Raw genomic sequence first — 20,347 nt, 5'->3', positions numbered from 1 at the left:
ACCTCCCAAGTTTATGCATAAGAAAGATATGTACCGGACACAAATTATGAAAGTTTTCTACCAGTGACCTTGAACTTTCCGAAATGACCTTGGGTCAAAGTCATGACACACCCTTGGGTCATAGGCAATCTTTGTGTGAAATGAGAACCTACCAAGTTTATCCATAAGAAAGATATGGACTGGACACGAATTATGAAATTTTTCTTACATAGAGCAATCTTAGTGTGGAGAAGAAGATTCTAATGTCCCTCTGTAAGAAAGATATGGACCGGACAAGATTGCACAGACAGACGGACAGCTAGACAGACAGACGGACAGCCAGACGGACAAAGTGATTCCTATATACCCCCCCAAACTTCGTTTGCAGGGGGTATAATAATTATTTATTTTTTACGTGTTAGTCATTACACAAATTATCATTATACACGATCAGTTGCGGGATCCCAATGTATTTTTGTAATATTTGAGCATAAGTTTGTGTTGTAGCTGCATTCTTTCTACAATGTACATACTTTTATTTAATGTTAATACGTAAAGTTGTAGATTACATTAGATGTGACTATTCCTGCATTTTAAAGAGAAAATACATATGGAGGTTTCTATGCAAAATATCTAATTAAATTCCATAATTTCTCTACCTACTGCACGGAAAATGATAAGACGTTTTCTTATACATTCTTGCTACCCATGACATGCAATAGCCAGTACACATTATGAAGTCATATTATGATGTCATCAAGCTCTACTACACAAGTTTATAAAAACATCAGCAAAATAGCTTCGGCGCAAGGGCATACCCCTGCGAGGTGAAATTCATAATTTCAGGAACTTTTATGAATCGTTCATGAACATTCATGATGTGTTCATGAACGGTTCATGACTGGTTCATAAAGATGGTTCATGAACTTTATTCATGAATATATTCATAAAATGTTGTTCATGAACAAATGATGAATTTATATGAATATTGGTAATTTTCATTTTAAAGACAGAAAAAATGTAGAGTTCAAGGTATTATGAATGTTCATGAATTTTCATGAAGACTAAAATAATTGACAAAAATGATTGACAGAAAACACTCATTACTCTCATAATGCAACTTTTGCATGCAGATGCAATTGTTGAACAAGCCTCTGGCATAATTTATATCTAATAACATTTTTTCACCAACTATCTGAAAAAATAGATCATGAAATCTCTAAACATTTCGTGTTTTTATTTGATTTTAATCAAACAAACACTGCATCACCACTGACAGCCTTTTTATTCAAATTGATTATTTATGTTTCTTCATAATTTCAATTAAACAGTTATATTCATCATAATGTGCTTTAAATAATGTCGTTTTTCATCACACAACTTTGCTGGACCGAATTTTTGTAACATCAAATTTAAACAAGTTGCAAAATAAAAAATTCACAGTTTCTTTTACAATGTTTTTTGAGACAAATATAATATCATATACCACTCAGATGTACAATATTAAAGCATACTTTTTTAAATGTTTGTATTCTCAATGAAACTGCAAAGTATTTTACATCAAAGGTTATTAACAGAAATATCCAAGAAAAAAAAGATTACTGGGGGATCGCCTTGGTTAAATTAGTGATAATCAAGTTATGATATACATGTATGTAGTAAACTAAAGTATACATTTTTTTTTAAATAAGAGGTTAGATTCATTAAATGACATTGGTCAAGGATTGGGAGAGGTCATTGAAACCTCAACAGTATATACATTCACAATAAAGTGCCAGTAGCCCATGTTCACTTACTGTACAGAGTTTAAGTGACTAGAGTGACAAACACATGTATTAAATGCAAAAATATATGTAGTACACAACTACATTGATACAACATGTACAAAGATCCCATAAAATGAACATTTGCTATTTTCCACCAATGTACGTGCCAAAGATCCCAATTATGGAAGATACAAAACTTCTGACATGTTGTTAGAATCACATCCTCAGATATCCCATGAAATTTGCAATAGAGGGTTGACAGATAAATGGCGTCACCAACGGATTCACTTTAAGTACGAAAACTCAGCAAGTTCGATGTTGATCATTCCAACGGACACTTCAAACTTTCCTTGCACAATTTCTGAAAGAGGAGATGACCATTTAAGATGTATCATTATTGATATCCGTATAAATATATGACAAATAATAAACTAAAGCTACACAAAACAATTGTTCTTTTCTACCTGGCAGATCAGTTTACTGTAGAATATGAATTCACTATCTTGCAATTTTTTGTTCAAATTAGGATTAATTCTGATAAATGTAAAAATGTGAAAAGTTTATAGACAACAGACAAACACAAGACTGTGACACTGATCAAAAAAATCACTTGCGCCTTAAAATGGCTCAGCTGAGCTTAAATGAAAAGGCTAGAGCTGAAGCTCAATGCCTGACTAACATTGAAAAAAATTAATTTTAATTCATGTGATTTTATTGATTAAGAAAATAATGAAGAAATCTTACCATTTTTTTATACAGTTCTTGTCCTAAATCTTGTGAGCATCCGGATTCCTGTAAAATGCATGTATACTTCATAGAAGAAGATATCTTTGATTATATTTGATCTAAAATAATTATACATTCCCATGCAGTTAGCATGTTTAGATTACCTTTCAGAATTCATTGTTAAAAATAATAAGGATATGGAAATTAGGCATGTTAAGAATATAAATCTTTAAATGTTGTTTACTTTGCTTAGTTGCACTATTTTTTAAAATCTTATGCTTAAAGACATAGATTAATAAAATCAAAGTTAGTTTCTTTGTTTTGAATGATAATTTGAGCTGGTTCTCACCATATTCACAAGCCTAAAGACTGATTGGTTAAGCATCTACACGAGTACATGTATATCACTATATGCACTTTATCAAAGGCCAGGGCTGTGAAAATCATCTCAGGCATAGCAGCAACTATTAAAACAATCGAAACATACAAGATAAGAGCTGAAAAATGGTCATGAACATGCATTACAAAATATATAATTAATTACATGTACATCATACTCTGTAAATGTTATCTTGAACAAAGGAAGGTACAGGTAAAATTCTTGACATCAGTTCGATTCCAAGCAAGGAAATTCGGGTTAAAATCAATGATCTTAATGATATGTATAGATTTTTTAAATAATTATTACAATAATAGTGCTTGTCCTAACGATTTCACCATCGGGCATTTTGTGTATGGTGCCCGGATTAATCAAAAGTAGCAGAAACATTTTTCGTTCGAGGACACATTAAATACTGTACAATATTGTACCTACCGGTCTTAAAAATGTCGTCATCTTCTTCCATCCCAAACTGACCATGATCCCCCTGTTCATGGCACTCGTTCCAACTTTCCTTCTGTGGAACATCAACATGATGAACATGGCATTCGATATTTTTGAATTTCGGTGTTGTTAAAATTAATTGTTCATCGAGCCCGACTTCGATCCCGATGTTATTGAAATCTTAGTCCAATTTAATTGATGACGTAAAAAGTTCGAATTCTTCATTGATAAAACTTATTTTGGTATAAAAAAAATTGTATTTTCAGTGAAAAATTATTCAGATAGTATTTGTTATTTTTTTTTAAACAGAAATCTTGGAAATTCGAAACTAACGTATTTCTTAGCTCTACCGTAGATTTTTGAAAAGGCGCAAACTTGAAAACGCGCGAGACGTTGGAAGTGGGAATTTGGAGAGTGGAAGGATCGGTATTTGTAATCTATAATTTGCATAGTCACTGATCTTTGTCAACTTTTAATGAAAATAACAGAATATGAAGAAGGAAGACTATATAAATATAGGATTGATCTACTTCATAACTGGTGAGTGACAAAAATGGAGGCAATCACAGAGTCAGAAAACTGTCTGTTAATGTTACTGTCTATTTGTAAAATAAATTAATATGTCTTTTTTTTTTTTAAATGAAAGTTTTGTCTAACTTTGCTTTGAGTTTGGATCCAACCATATAACATACATTAATTATAGACTGAGACTCGAAACATTCATAGGCCTGATTGAGATACAAAATGGCGGTCCAAGAAAATAGGCTAAAATTCCATTCAGAAATCAGAATGTTTTAATTTGGAAGTGCCTCTGATGCAAAATTAAATGAAACTAAAATGCAAGAAAATACACAAAAGTCTTATGTTTTACAATCATGGGTAATTTCAGAAAATCTTTCTCTTTGAAGGAAAACGAGAAGCAGTTCACAAATGTTGATAAACAGAAGACAAGAAACCCTGGCTGCAAAAAAAATCTGAGCTCTTGAAAAAGAAAGAAAAAAAGAATTGAAAATATAAATGATATTCAATCAAAGGATCCAAATGATGAAATTCTGGAAATTCCACATGGAGAGACAATAAGGATTTTTGAATTGACCATCTCTGCTCGAACTGTTTGAAAGCACTTAAAACTGTTACCCTGGTGCTGAACAAACTTTTCTCCTAGACTGGAATTAAAAACTGTTCAACTTCTGGCATTAAAACACACTTTGAAACATGCTGAGGAAGGACCCCCCTCTCCTCTTGACCAAGTAAGGTTAAACATTCTGCCAAAACTTGTGTTTGAATTGAAATTTTTTATACTTTTACCAGGAATGGACTACATTACTCATTTACTATGGTTTAATATGTCAGAACTGTTTATTTTAAGTTTTTTAACAAAGATTTTGTTGCCATGGTTTGAACAAAGATTTTGTTGCCATGGTTGGAAAACAAACAACATTTCTGTGAAATCTTTAAAGATGCTGTATTATAAAACATCTACTGTTACTTTTTTTAGCATGACTTCATGCATTTTCATGAATAAACATGAATAATAATATTGCATTTTTTGTTTACAAATAAGCAAGAATATTCATGAATTTTAATGGTTCATGAATTTTATTCATTCATGAACATTCCTGAAAAATTCATCAAAGAAGAAGAGTCGTTATGGTTTATAATCGGCCCTGTGATTGAATCTGATGAGGGGTTTTTCAAAAGGTGTCTTTAATGCATATTTTCCAAAACAGTTTAAATTTCTCCGATACCACTTTTAGTTTTTAGTCGGAAGCCTCTTAAAAATAGCATGATATTCCGCAAAAGTCCTGCTTGACGGCATGACGTCGCGATGTAAATATAACGTTATCAATTTTTTATCGCCAACTTTCTAAATTTACATGTTTCAAAATATGTTAATTTTCAAATATATTAAGTTTTTTTTCTATATTTCTTTTCTTAACTCAATAACCCAATCTTTTATTAAGTTCCTGTATTTTTAAAATAGCGATTTGAGATTTTTTTACGATACACAAGTCTTTGCTAAATCGTTAATTGCATAAAACGTTTTGGAGAGAATACCTGTGAAGAGTTTATTTTCTTGAATTATATTAATATACATGTATTTATGAATTAAAATTATGTAACAATAATAAACTTAACAAATATATTCTTAATATACATGTGCAGTATTAATTAACGCTTAATAATTTTATCTTTAACAAATTATAATCATTTCAATAAGATAACAATTTCACGAAGTAAAGTTACACAGAGATTCGTAAACAATACCATAAACAATACCAATAACGCAAAAATAATCACATTTTCTCAAGTCCCCTCAGAAGGCTCGGGCACATCGTTGTGTAACTCTTTTATTGAATATTACATCTAAATACTCTTAGTTAGATTCACATCTTTCAAATATATCCAAGAGATAAGATTGGAAAGAATTTGTAATGAACGCATCAAGCAAATTGAGGCGATAGAATAATGATTTGTACATATAATATACGTTGTATGAATTCTGTCAGTGATATCAATCTTGGAATATCTACTATGTCCTCATTGTCGTTAAGTTAAACCCGAGCAGTTACCATGTGCATGTAGTATGGGTATATAAATTTTAATGTAAATATTTTAGAACAATTAAGAATCTCGGGAATCATTATTTTTTAGTGACGTCGCTGTCGTTTACAACCACAGAGATTTCCCAGTTCTGTACCCCTGTCCGAGGAACATCCTCGTGGCACAAAAATGCCGAAAGCCAAACCATACTCGTGTCATGCGCACACATACCCACTACCCTGCTGCCGTTGGTAAGATGAAGTAAACTAAGAGCCATTCGGGCGTCAAAAAATTCCTGGGAGAGTTCAACTCACCCCCTCCCCCTGTCCCCGGAAGCCCTGTTGCAACCGCTGCAAATAGCATTTAGCATTGTTATGAAATGCTTTACGTCACAAATCATTGCAATTCTATAGTGTACATGCTAATCTGCTCAATGATATATTTTTTTCATTAATCGGCGATTTAGCATTTGCGATTTCTACAGACCCCTTCCATCTCAAAGCACCCCCCCCCACATTATATATTAAACTTATAAATCTTTAAACTATATCTATATCACTCAATTTAAGTATTCAACTGCAGGCACGTTACATCAGGGTAAGAAAACGGAGGGGGTCCCCAACCTTTCCCAGACAGTAGTATGTGTTAGTAAAAAAAAAATATACCGAAGAATGTAGACACCCCCCCCCCCAAACGGAAAGTTTCTCTTTTTTCACTTTTGAAGATTACTGAGGTAAGTTGATTTTTTCTCTGGCCGCCCCTCCCCTTCCAAAAAACGATTCTACATGTACTTCCTTGAATGAAAAGTAGGCCTACATGTAATTTTAAATAGAACATACATAATGGATCAATATAATAATGTCAAACTTGTCTGTTATGGGCTCTAAATTAGAAATAAAATGTATTGTTCTGTAACAATAGGTGAAAGATATCTTTTTTTTTTTATTAAAGAAATGATTCGTATCTACTTGGACCTATATTTTACGTATGTGCAAACTGCGCAACTTTCAGTGACCGTATGAACAAACGATTTTACTAATAAAAGATAAATAAGACCTCAACTAAGAGAGTAAACATCAAAACAAAGGATTTATTGTTTACAGAGTTTAATACTTTTATGTATGTTTCCACATTTCTTGAATCGGAAGAAGTTCGTTTGAAAGATTTGTAAGCAATAAAGGCACTTAGGGCCATCGAGCAGTGAGGGATCTTTTTCGTGCCAGCAGTACACCTACTGCGACACGGGACCTCTCATCATATTTGATCTTTGGACATCGTTTTTAAAATTTGTATGTTTTCAATGGTAGGATATTTTATTTAATGAGAGTACACCGTGGGACGTGGAGACCGGTCCTTCGGGTGAGACCTATAAATCGAGGTCCTGTGTTTTAGTAGGTGCACTGCTGGCACGAAAAGGGTCCCGCATTGCTCAATGGCCCTAAGTGCCGAGTGATTAAAGGACAGAATTTGCAGCTCTCTATCGGCAAATGTAGGCGTTTCAATATATCACTGAAAAATTCTCGAGGGGAATTTCAAACAATAGTCTATGCAATTGGGAAAAAAATTTTAAAAACGAAAAATAAAATTAGGTAAAAAAAAAACAAACTTTTAATGACTGATCAGTCAATAGACTAGAAAAAGGCATTGAATAATCTTATAATATAAAATCTCTAACAAAACAACAGAATTAATTTGATTAGGCAATAATATTTAATCAATCATATATTTGGCCTTACGATGCTCAATTGTACTGCGTGTGTGTAAATAGTTCCAAAAAAAATATTTTATGTATATGAGATACTATAGTATTATTTCTTGACATTTATAAGTTATCAATTAACATAGTAGAATGCATAGATGTAAATACCACAGTCTTACAACATGTTCATATATATATTTATTTCTTATCCAGGAATAAAATCACAGATGAAGAATCATTTTTCGGCATATACATGCTCTCTCTCTCTCTCTCTCTCTCTCGACTAATCGACCGAAAAGACTGTTCAAACAAATCTTTTCTCTTCTGTTTACACCCATCAATCCAGCACAGGTACAAGTAATAGGTTGTCTATCTCAGGTATATTATGACGTCATTTTGTTTTTGTTTTCGACGTCATCAACACGCTGTTTTACCGGTAGTTAATTCAACGTGATTTTTAAAAGAGGTATTCATTGGAAATATATTATTTTTCGTGCTATTAAATGTTGATTATAAAAAAAATGTATGCATAAATAGTTCATTTTAAGATTTTTTTAGATGATTTTGTTAGATTCATCACAGGTTTCATTTAGATATTTCAATGTAATTTACGATCGACTTGTCATGTACAGATAAAACAATTTAATTACCTAGGTAACTTTTTGAAAAACACGGGCACAATTACTTTTATTATATGAACAATATTAGTCATTGTAGTGTTTTCTTGTTGTGAAAAAGTTCTTATACAATTTATCTTGAATAAAAGGGTCATTAGATATTTGTGAAATAGGCATGATAAAGAAAAACGTCTTTATTGTCATGAATTATCTTTATCTGAGAAACACAATTTATTAAAATTCGTCATGTCCGCATCTTTGTAAGGTCAAAATTAATTGTTAAAATAAATGATTATGATATGATTTTGCATTTGACAAAGTTTGGAATACATACTCGAATGCGGACACATTAAAAATTGCGTTTAAATACATTGAATATGCCAAAAAATGTAGTTTTCCGGAATACTTTGCTGGTTTCGACTTTCACTGTTACCAATTGCGCGCGCTTTATGCCAAACTAATACTTAAATCCTAAAGTTAGTGCCTTAAGCATATGTTATAGACCATAAATTAAAAAAAAGGTTCACTTTATATTTTCATATTTTTACAGGGCCACTTATGATAAATAACGACTTTTCTTCTTATTCATGAACAGTTCATGAAGATCCAATGAACTTATTATTGGACATTCTTGAAATGATGAATCTTCATGAATATGACTCTTCATGAATTATTCATGAAAAAAAATATTCATGAATATTCATCAATTTTCTTTCATGAATAAAAATTCATGATTTGAAAATGTCCAATAATAAGTTCATAGGATCTTCATGAATATTTCATGAACATTTCATGAACAAAATTCATGAAAAATTCAAGGAAATTCATGAATTATTCATGATTGTCTCGCAGGGGTACCTAACTTTGTTTTACAGAAGCAAGGTATAAAATCAGGGACGCAGGATACTCCAAGGATTTACGATATTGCTGCACAAATGTCGGCAATGCAATTGTTTAGTTCCTATTCGTGCAGCTTTTAGGTAGCTGGTGGGATTACTGTCTGCCTGAAAACATACTCTGAAAATTTGTCAACTAGGCTAAATCCTATGGTTTCAAATTTTACTTTCTGAACTTTTTGTGAGATTCGTCTTCGAAGGGCTCGACATTAACTTTTTTTCCTACTTGTCCATACGGACAAGTGACCAAGATATTTACTTGTCCAAACTTAAACTTCACTTGTCCAAAAATGTTTTCAATTGATATCATGAAAACAATTAGTGTTTTATGGATAAATAAGACAAACAATTATAAAACAAAATTTTATCTAGATTTCTTGTCCTGACAACAACATAAATGTTTGCAAGTGAATCTGTAATATCAATCAATATATTCCAAACCCGCAAATGTCGTAAGATCCACGCCATGCACTAGTACATGTATGGCTGCAATTAGTGAACATTGATCCCGATCAAGTGTGAACTTAAATAGTGATTGATATTGGGATCAAAATTCGGGGTTTATGTAATGTTTCCTTTTTTATTCGATAAACTTAATTCAATCTTTTTATTATTATTTTTATTTGAAGATTTCTTTACAATAAAAAATCTCTTGTCCAATCGGACAAGTACCCAGCAATAGTCACTTGTCCGTATTTTTTTTCATTGGTACCGGACAAGCGGACAAGTGTTAAGGTTTCGTCAAAGGTCAACATGTCTAAAAAATTAATTTTACAATTGCTCCAAAATTATGTGTGGTATGAAGTCAAAACTTTTACATTATGTAAATATATCACTGATTAATAGATAGAAAGTTTTACATGATAACAAATATTTTTATAAAGATATTTTTTGAGAAAAATTGTATCAGAAAATGTGCACATTTTTAAAAAATGCACCTGCTTTATTCTGTCCTTTTTGTGAAAACCAACATTGTAGATATAATTTATGTTTATCATTGAAGAGCAAGTTGGACTTGAATGGTCTCTGAAAGCCTGTTATTGAAAGCATGACATGTATAAAGACAAGACCCCTATAGAATCCGCCATTTGCAGTGTACTTTCACTTTCAAGTCTTAACATTTGGACAAAATAAACAAGGAAAACAACTTTCCAGAGGCTATCCAAGTCCAACTTGCCCTTCATTGATAAACATATTTTGTTTCTGCAATTATGGTTTTCACTAAAAGCATAGAATAAATTATGTGTATTTTTTTTAAATTAAATGCATTTTTAAGAAGAATTTTTCTCAATTAGTATTATTCCAAGTATTATTTTTATCAACTGATACTTTCTATCTGTTAACCAATAAATAATTTATAAACTGTAAAAGTTTTAACTTTATACTTAACATACATTTGACATGTTTGAGGCTATTGTAAAAATAAAATTTTGGACATGATGCCCTTTGACGAAACCTTAATGTCGAGCCCTGCTTCGTGGTTATATTGTTATCGTATTTCAAAGGCACTACTGTTGATGAGAACTTGTGACGCTATTATATGAAATATATAGTAAATGCGCCTTTTTCATCGGTAAACGCATTTTAAAACCATGCTTATAATATAACAAGAGGCCCATGGGCCACATCGCTCACCTGAGAAGCTTTGACCATTCTGTTCTTTACCAGATTTCCCCCTTGTAATACATTATGTATCCCCACCCTACCCCACTGATCATAATTAAGACATTTTGAAATCAAGTACCCCAGGATCCTTCCATGTGCAAATAAGTTTCAGCTTTTCTGGCCCAGTGGTTCTTGAGAAGAAGATTTTCAAAGATTTTTCCTATATAATTTTATTTAAAACTTTGATCCCCCCATTGTGGCTCTACCCTTCCGCCTTGGGGTCATGATATGAACAATTTAAAATCTACATTACCCAAGAATGCTTCCACATAAGTTTCAACTTTTCTGGTCCGGTGGTTCTTGAGAAGAAGATTTTCAAAGATTTTTCCAATATATTTCTATGTAAAACTTTGATTCCCCATTGTGGCCTCGCTTTTTTCCCCGGGGGTCAAGATTTGAACAATTTAGAATCTACACTACCTAAGAATGCTTCCACATAAGTTTCAACTTTTCTGGCCCAGTGGTTCTTGAGAAGAAGATTTACAAAGATTTTTCCAATTTATTTCTATGTAAAACTTTGATTCCCCATTGTGGCCCCGCCCTTCCCCCGGGGGTCATGATTTTTACAATTTAGAATCTACACTATCCCAGGATGCTTCCACATAAGTTTCAGCTTTTCTGGACCAGTAGTTCTTGAGACTAAGTATTTCAATGATTTTTCCTTTATTTTTGTATGGTTAACTTTGCTTCCCCATTGTGGCCCCGCCCTTCCCCCGGGGGCCAGGATTTGAAAAATTTAAAATCTACACTACCCTAGGATGCTTTCACATTAGTTTCAGCTTTTCTGGCCCAGTAGTTCTTGAGAAGAAGATTTTCAAAGATTTTTCCTATATATTTCTATGTTTAACTTTGATTCCCCATTGTGGCCCCGCCCTTCCCCCGGGGGTCATGATATGAACAATTTAAAATCTACACTACCCTAGGATGCTTTCACATAAGTTTCAGCTTTTCTGGACCAGTAGTTCTTGAGAAGAAGATTTACAAAGATTTTTCCAATATATTTCTATGTAAAACTTTGATTCCCCATTGTGGCCCTACCCTTTCCCCGGGGGCCATGATTTGAACAATTTAATATCTACACTATCCTAGGATGCTTTCACAAAAGTTTCAGCTTTTCTGGCCCAGTAGTTCTTGAGAAGAAGATTTTCAAAGATTTTTCCTTTATATTTCTATGTAAAACTTTGATTCTCCATTGTGGCCCAATCCTTCCCCCAGGGGTCATGATTTGAACAATTTAATATCTACACTACCCTAGGATGCTTTCACATAAGTTTCAGCTTTTCTGGCCCAGTGGTTCTTGAGAATAAGATTTTTTAATGACCCCACCCTATTTTTGTCTATTCTTGATTATCTCCCCTTGCGAGGGGATATGTCCCTTCATTTTTACAATTTAAATTCCCCTTCACCCAAGGATGCTTTGTACCAAGTTTGGTCAAAATTGGTCCAGTGGTTCTTGAGAAGAAGTCGAAAATGTGAAAAGTTTACAGACGGACAGACAGACGGACGGACGACGGACAAAATGTGTGATCAGAAAAGCTCACCTGAGCCGAAGGCGCAGACGAATTTTATATTACTCAACACAATGAAACTGAGATAAATTAAGAATCGACCAATAAAAAAAATTAATATGTGTTCTCGCTCATTTTCTCGCAAAAAAACTTTTAAGTTTTACAAATTTGCAACAAACCTATATAATTTCATTAAGACGTTATATAACGTTATTGCGACGTCATTATTTTTGTACTACGTCTCAGAATTACGATGTAATAAACAATTCACTGAAAATAAAACATGTTTTATCCGCATTTTCAACTTTTAATTGATTGGCAATAAATGTTCATGTAAACATTGTCATAATTTACCTAAATTGTCACACTTTTTTCAATGAAACACAGATTCATATTATTTGAATAAATTTTCACCTTTCATATTATAACGTTATGTTAATTTTTAATTTCATTTAGTATTAATTGCATGGTTATTGATTAATCCATTATCTTTTATTACATATAAATAAATATTTTTACAGACAAAACAAGCTTTAATGTACTGATGGAAATACTTTTTGCTTGTTTGTAGTTGATACTGTAAACATAGTAAGCTTTTTAAGTTGACTCCTATTGTGACGTCAGCATACCCGCGATCTAAGTTTAAACAGGGTAAAAATTCACAGTCCAGTGTAAGTTTCCTAAAATTTTTATAGATTGAAATAGTCCATAGGATTTGTGCAGCAATTTTATTAATTTTAATAATATTCCCCTTAATATTATACATTGTTAATATTTTAAATTAGATAGGACATGCCCTTGCGCCGTCATGATTTTGTTGATATGATTTATTACCTTGAATGGGATAAAACAATGACGTCATAATATGACGCCATTAACTCTTTGCCTATCACGCCGTCTGTGACGTAATAGTAGCATTACATTTGTTACTTTTTGATGACGTTATCCTTTTCCCCACAGCGCACTTGCGATTACGTGCTGAAAAGACGTGGTTTTGAAAATGAATATTTACACGGTGTATGAAGCAATGGTTGTTGTATATATCGCCATATACATGCAACCATCTTTAATTTAGAATTCAAGTATTGATGGAGATTTAATACTGTTTATTTTGTTTAAATAATTCTTTCATGAAGATTGTTGCAAACTTAATTTATTATCTTTACTTACAACTTATTAATTTTAAATTTCATATTTAAATCTAAAACGTCAATGAAAATAATTAACGGTATTTGACTTTTCAGACAGGGTGTCATTTTATGCTCGTGTTTAAGTACGACACTTGCGCCCTACCACCCCCCCCCCCCCCTTCTATTTCTTCGGTCCATGCATATCGACTTTATCGAAACTAATGCAGGAAACTTGCAGAATCTTTAATTATAAATAAAATAGAAATAGTTCTGGAAGAGAATGATTCTTACTTGAGAAGATTTTTATAAAAGTTATTTTACCGATTTTTTAGGACAAAAAAGAAGTTTTCAGCATATTTAATTTTATTTATTAAGAGTTTTTACATAAAAAAAAATTGTTGGAATATATCGCTTAATTTTATATTTAACAATACAGTAGCGTGTTGATTGTCAAAGGGAAACATTTCATTTTTTAAGTCAAAATTTAACTGATCACATCTTTTTAATAATTTTGCCGATATACGGACGAGATACCGTCGTCGGACTCGGCACTAAAATTATCAGTCTAAAACTAGCATTATATATCTAATCCTTTCTAGCTAAGGTTCCCTGATTCGAAATCTACTATGGTTGAGATGTAAAGAGGATCGATAACCCTTGGCTAGCCAAGATTGGGATAATTTTTACACCCACGTGCGGACTACTAAAAATATCAGCACGTTTAAAAAGCCATGAAATAAAGCAAAAACTTTTTTTTAATGTCTAAAGGTTAATTTAAAAAAAATAAATAATTAAAGGAAAAAAAACCTATCGAAATGCAATATTTTTCTTCTTAAGAATGGAATTTCAACACTTTTTAAAAACTATATGTAATAGTTTACAAGAGAGGCCAAGAACTTCTCGGACGTAGCTGTCAGTACTCGACATTTTTCCTGATGGTGCCCGAAGTATTCCGAGTATTTGTGGAGCAAATCTAGGAGTACTCCTTAAAAGGTTTCTTTGGAAATGCATTAATTGTAGCTGCAGTTCTTGAGAAATAAAAAAAATGAATTTTGTGAACATGTAGCGTCGATGTTGATGATACCTGTCCACTTGTAGGAAAAGAATAGTTTATTTAAAAAAAACTTGCAGAAAATAAAGTTAGATTAAGAAACATAGTATACAATAAAAATTAATCACTGAGGATCTATAAGTAGTTGGTGCGTAGTAGATATACAGATTTTTCAACATCTATACTTTTGTGATTTCTAGGTTATCCCCATGATCATCATATTATTAGAATATACAAGTTAACGGCAAAAAAAAAAAATAATTTATTTATGTGTTTGTAAAAGATATGCAATCCTGACCGAAATAAATGTCGATATAAATTAGAATGGATAATAAACAGATTATCTCAATATTTTGACGGCACTTTATTTCAGTAATGAAAAAAATATATTCTAGCCACTTTTTCTTTCCGATATTTCATAGTTTATCGGCAATTGTTTGTTAACTTTTATTTTCCGACATTTATGAAAGAGTAAATTTCAGATAATAAAACTGGGAATAAAGACTTTACTAACTGAAAATCAAAATTGAACAATAAATCATTGACATCAAAATAATAAAGATAAAAGCTTTGTTTCGTTTTTAAAGAAAAGCATGCTAAATTTGAGATCAGCATCATGTGTCTCGGACAAAGTGCAATCACTGATAAAATATAACTCAAATATATGATTGATTTTTTTAACTCATCGATTATTCATAAACTTGGTATACATGTCCCCCCCCCCCCCTAAAAAAATCGGAGAGATAAAAAATGTCGGAATTGTTGAGTATGATTTCTGAGCTTATATAAATAAAGTACATAATTTTCTGATCAGGCCTTCTATATAATAAGCTGTTGATTGAGGAATTAAAAAAAATGCCAGAAATGCTAAATATACTGGTAATTCCGGAGATAGATTTAGGAAATATTTAAGATCGCTGTAAGTGAAAGATCCCCCCCCCCAATTGCAAAGAATGGAGTTTTTACATGTACATGTATCTCTACTGCACTACCCTTTGAATACAGTCAGGAGTTAACTGTTCATTCACAAGTTGGATGTCAAGTGTTTTTTTTTTTCGGTATATTACATATAGGAGTCAGAAACGGTGTGTGTGTGTGTGGGGGGGGGGGGGGGCTTATCCCCTATTTTTCTGCAAATATATACATAATACATGTATAGGCATTGAAAATTTGGTTTACCTTTTTTTGTTGGTTTATTCCCCCACTTTCAATTACCCCCCCCCCCAAACTTTCAATTTGCTTCCGACGCCTACATGTGCATGTATATAACAAAAACATATAGCCGGTCGAAGAATCACATCAGACCGTATCGTTGTCTTTATATAGAAAGTTAATATTTTTTTCTTAAACCTATCATTCCTAGAGTATGCAGTGTTGACAAACTAGAACTTACAGAGTACACAAATACAAATTATATATTTATTCTTAAACTACATGCATCAGGGATAAGTGAAAATTTTTGAATACACTGAAAATTTAAACCTACTCAAGGTGGATCAAGGAATATTCAAATGAGAATTATCAGTAGACACGCCTTTTAATTATATTCCCGTTCCAAAGCCAAGGAGAGGGAGGGGAAAGGGGTATACTGTTTTACCTAGTCATCTATCTATCTGTTTGTGTGTCTGTCCGTAACAAAGTTTTGATCGCAGTTTTTGCAGCAACTTCTCATCAAAGATGCTTGATATTTTAGCAAATTCTTCACTGAGGCATGCTATATCGTGGTATTTATTTTTTTTTAATCCGATATTAATTCCCTGCTCATCCGTGCGTCTGTCGTACAAAAAAATAAAACATTGCCGTTGCAGTTTTTTTCCAGCAACTACACATGTACATATATATAATGCAGTTGTTTGAATTTTTTAGCACATATGCTTTGTTATGACATGCCATATGATGGGATTTATTTTTGTATGAATCTGATATCAACTTCTTATTTGTCCGTGCATATGCACGTAACTGAACTTGTGTAAATTTTATTTAAATACAGGTAAGAACTGCATGAAAATCATTACATTGGGTATGACTAATTTTAAAACCTGTCAAACAAACCCGGACTCTTGAAAACTCGAACTCTTGATCTCTCGAAGTTTTTCCTCGATCCCGCGGACTTCGAGGTTTCGAGAGTTACATGTATCTGTATTTTCACATCAGAGCGGGGTATCACTAGTATTACTAGCGAGTATTGGCCCACAGACGTGTTTGTCCAGCCCTGTTTTTAAAAATATCAATCAAGTATGTAGTTTTTTTCCATAAAAATTTACCAAATACCTTGTTTTATGTACATATACATGAACGTATATTTCTAAAAACCAATACATACGAGTTAGTGCAACACTTTTTTACGAATATTGGAAACGTTGACTTGATAATGAAATCATTCAGATTTGAATAAATTTACCCCTTTTTCAACATGACATTGTCGTATTTTTTCCTTTCCAATTATGAATTTTTTATTGCTGTGTTAGGCGGAAACAATGAAATGGTACATTATTTTTACGAATTGGAATTTAAATCGACCAAAAAATAAGATTAAATGTAAATTTAAACAAAACTTTATTCTATGAACAAAACCTTTTTTCTCTTCAGTTGTTTTTTTTTTTTGTAATTTTATCTATTCCTTTTGTCGATTTTTGCACATACTTTCATCAAATATTTACAAAAAAATATTGATTTTAAAGAATTTTATAAATTCTGAATCATAGAACCCATCTCACACAATATTGGGGGACAATCACATCACCAACCGAGTGGTTCAAGTTGCGGGCTTATTTAGTGTCAAAAGAAAAACCTTCTTAATTTGTCTCGCACATGCCGCACCCAAAGTTTCGTCTAATAAATCGACCTACTTGAACATATTAAAACGATGAAAAATATTATTATTTGCGAAATATATTAGAATGAAATTAGAAAAAATAATTATCTTATCATTTATTGTCATACATGTACCATCAAAACTTTGCGTTGAATCAGAGCAGAAAACGTCAAAAACGCAATGTGCGTTAAAGTGCGTGATTGTGGGGTAAAGGTATATGCGTTAAAATGCGTGATTGTGGGGCAACGGTATATGCGTTAAAATGCGTGACTGTGGGGAAGGGGGTTAAATAAACTGTTGGTACTTAGTATGTATAAGAAAATCAAATTGACCTTTCTCTGTACATAAACCGATCACGGTAGCCTAGTGGTAAAGCATTCGCTTCGTGATCGGGAGGCCCGGGTTAGATTCTCGATCGCGGCGCCGCCTCATACCTAAGACGTAAACAAAGGTAGTGACTGTTCCTTCTCCAAGCGCTCGGCACTAGATCTGAAAGTCACGGGTCTTTCGGATATGACCTTAAAAACGTAGGTCCCGTGTCACCGTAGGCGTTTGCACGATAAAGAACCCTCACTGCTCAATGGCCCTGAGTGCCGAGTATAGGTCTAAATTTGAAGCCCTTCACCGGCATCGGTGACGTCTCCATATGAGTGAAAAATTCTCAAGAGGGACGTTCAACAATATACAATCAATCAATCAATCTCTGTACATAAAATATATAGCTTATGAATTTTTATAAGCTCATTTGCATAGAAATATTCATATTTAGCCTTAACTCACTTGCGTTTATTTTGTGTCAATTTTCGCATGTCTTAAAGTGCAGTCATTCTTTTGACTAAATTCCCTCAAATCAGTTCAAAAACTTATTCCAGTGATTTTTTTTTTTTTTTTACATATAAATGTACTTACCAACAATTTTCAGTATTTTATTGTGATTTTCTTTTCTGTCTGTTTCACTCTCTCCTAATTTTTCTGGCAGAAAAAAAGTTATAATACAAAATGTAATAACTGTAGTTTATTACACTTTGAGTTATTACATTTGGCTTTGTAACAAAGCATTATCTGCAGACAAATTTTAGTGTAAATACATACTTTTATTTAATGTAAATACTTAAAGTTGTAAACTAAATGTGACTATTCCTGCAATTTAAAGAGAAATGCTTGTGTTGTAAGTTTATTTTGTTGCAATCTTGGCATGTACTTAAAGCTGAACACGATTCGTTAAAGAAATGTATCTGCCATTTTAGTTCCTGAGACTCGCTACCCTGCAGACCCTTATAAATAGGGCAAGAATTAGAGACTGTTCAGTTTAATCAGTGGACATCGGTGTAGACGGACGTATGCTATACAGGGCTTGGTCACGGGAATAATAACGTAATACTTCGTCTAATGCAGGAAAGTAAGATACCAAATAAATTTACAATTATAGGTACATAAGTCAGTGCAGTATACAAACAACATAGATGAACGTAACTGCAATAAAAAATAAACAAAGGTAATGCAAGATAACCAGCACGAACACGGGTCGCCATTCCTCGCCGATACCTGTGACAAAAGTTAAAAGTCTCAAAAGTAACTCCCCTGTTCAAAAAGGGCAATAAATCAGACCCAGGAAACTACAGTGGCGCCTCATTTATCCGGACGCTTTGGTTCCCAGGCAAATTGTCCGGATAAGTGAAGCGTCCAGATATCTGAATTCTATTGATTTCTCTTCCAGATATACTGTACATGTACTTGTATTGTAACTCTTATATACAAAGAAAGATATTAAAATGTTATCATTTAGAAATAATTATTTTTTTTTAAACACTTATCTTTAGTATACATCAGCACTACTTTTACACTTTTTTTCAAATATAATAAATATTTCTATAGCTAAAAACCAGATACCGACTCGCGCTCTCTTTGTCGGTGGTGTAGACATGACTGTAGCTGGAGAGCAGAATGACAAACATTGGATATAACCGCTGCTTATATGGGCAGATTTTTCATTACCCAGCTTAGTTTTTACTCTCTATTTCCTATAAGTTTATAAACATAGCCAATTATCTCATGTGCAGCTTTGATTACACCCAAGCCAGCTGTCAGTATCGAGTCTAATTTTAATTTGAACACTCATCCACGCTAAATTTGATATTATAAAAATTCCCGCAGTAGTCATCCCAAGTGAAATCATTGATTGTCTAAAATTATTCAAATTTGATAAAATGTTTTAGTTTTTTCGATGATAACTGCCACCAATCTTCGGATGAAAATTACACAATATCGATGTGTATGTGCCATGTGTAGACTACGAGATAATAAAACTATGTCGTCCCGTCTATAAATAGAAAAATATTTAAAACCAGATCTGTACTAAAATTATAAATATCTCCAGATAAGAAATAACTGAATAGAAAATTGTTTTCTGTTACCAACAGTTAATTGTTTATTTTCATTTGTGTATCGATCTCATCTGTGGACTAATCATCGTAAGTCATCCATAATACTGGCACAGGTGATCGTCTTGTAAAAACAATCAATCCGGCCAGTGTTTTGATAACAATTATCACTCAGTTCAGGCGTGAATGTTGACAAGAATGGAATTACAAATTAAAATTTACCGTCCGGATAAATGAATCAATTTATAACGTAAAAATACATTTTGTAGTAAAAAAGAGCCGTCCGGATACGGAACGCGGAATTCCGGATAAATGAGTCAAAATTACGTTGAAAAAATCTGTTCCCTAGAAAAATCGTCCGGAAGGTGAAGCGTCCGGATATCTGGCGTCCGGATATCTGAAGGTCCACTGTACTAGTATCGCCCAATCTCAATTTTACCAACTATGTCAAAAATTTTAGAGAAGCATGTAGCAGAAAATATACGTAATTTAACTTCTCACTTTGATTTACTAATGAAAGCACAATCTGGATTTAGAGAATTTCACTCATGCCAGACAGCTCTCACAAAACTAACCGATAATTGGCTGCATGCAATAGATCAAGGAAATTTTGTTGGCATTACTTGTTTGGATTTAAGCAAAGCCTTTGATCTTGTTAATCACGATTTACTAATTAGAAAACTTAAATGCTATCATTTCGATCCAATATCAATTAAATGGTTTCAATCATACTTATATGATTGAACA

General features: G+C 32.7%; 1 protein-coding gene and 1 long non-coding RNA gene across 3 annotated transcripts in view; both read right to left on the bottom strand.

Moving 5' to 3' along the window:
* LOC134261807 (ankyrin repeat and KH domain-containing protein mask-like) overlaps window positions 1–20,347 on the bottom strand; it is a 132,832-nt gene that overhangs the window by 98,961 nt on the left and 13,524 nt on the right. The window contains exon 4 of one of the 2 annotated variants that reach the window (XM_062744199.1): window positions 18,129–18,191. The exons of the other annotated variant lie outside the window; for it this stretch is intronic. Within the exon in view, the coding sequence (XP_062600183.1) occupies window positions 18,129–18,191 (63 nt within the window). The remainder of the gene's footprint in view (window positions 1–18,128; window positions 18,192–20,347) is intronic. 2 annotated transcript variants of the gene reach the window in all.
* LOC134261808 (uncharacterized) lies at window positions 1,465–3,921 on the bottom strand. The gene is made up of 4 exons (XR_009990892.1): window positions 3,286–3,921; window positions 2,821–2,935; window positions 2,490–2,537; window positions 1,465–2,106 (listed from the first exon to the last, which is right to left on the bottom strand). It is a non-coding gene; the product is annotated as an uncharacterized LOC134261808 (long non-coding RNA).

The sequence above is a fragment of the Saccostrea cucullata genome, unplaced genomic scaffold (assembly GCF_032062105.1).
Source record: "Saccostrea cucullata isolate Sc308-1 unplaced genomic scaffold, CSIRO_AGI_Scuc_v1 ctg1021, whole genome shotgun sequence".
NCBI classification, from domain to species: domain Eukaryota; kingdom Metazoa; phylum Mollusca; class Bivalvia; order Ostreida; family Ostreidae; genus Saccostrea; species Saccostrea cuccullata.
This window is presented reverse-complemented; position numbering and strand designations above follow the sequence as displayed.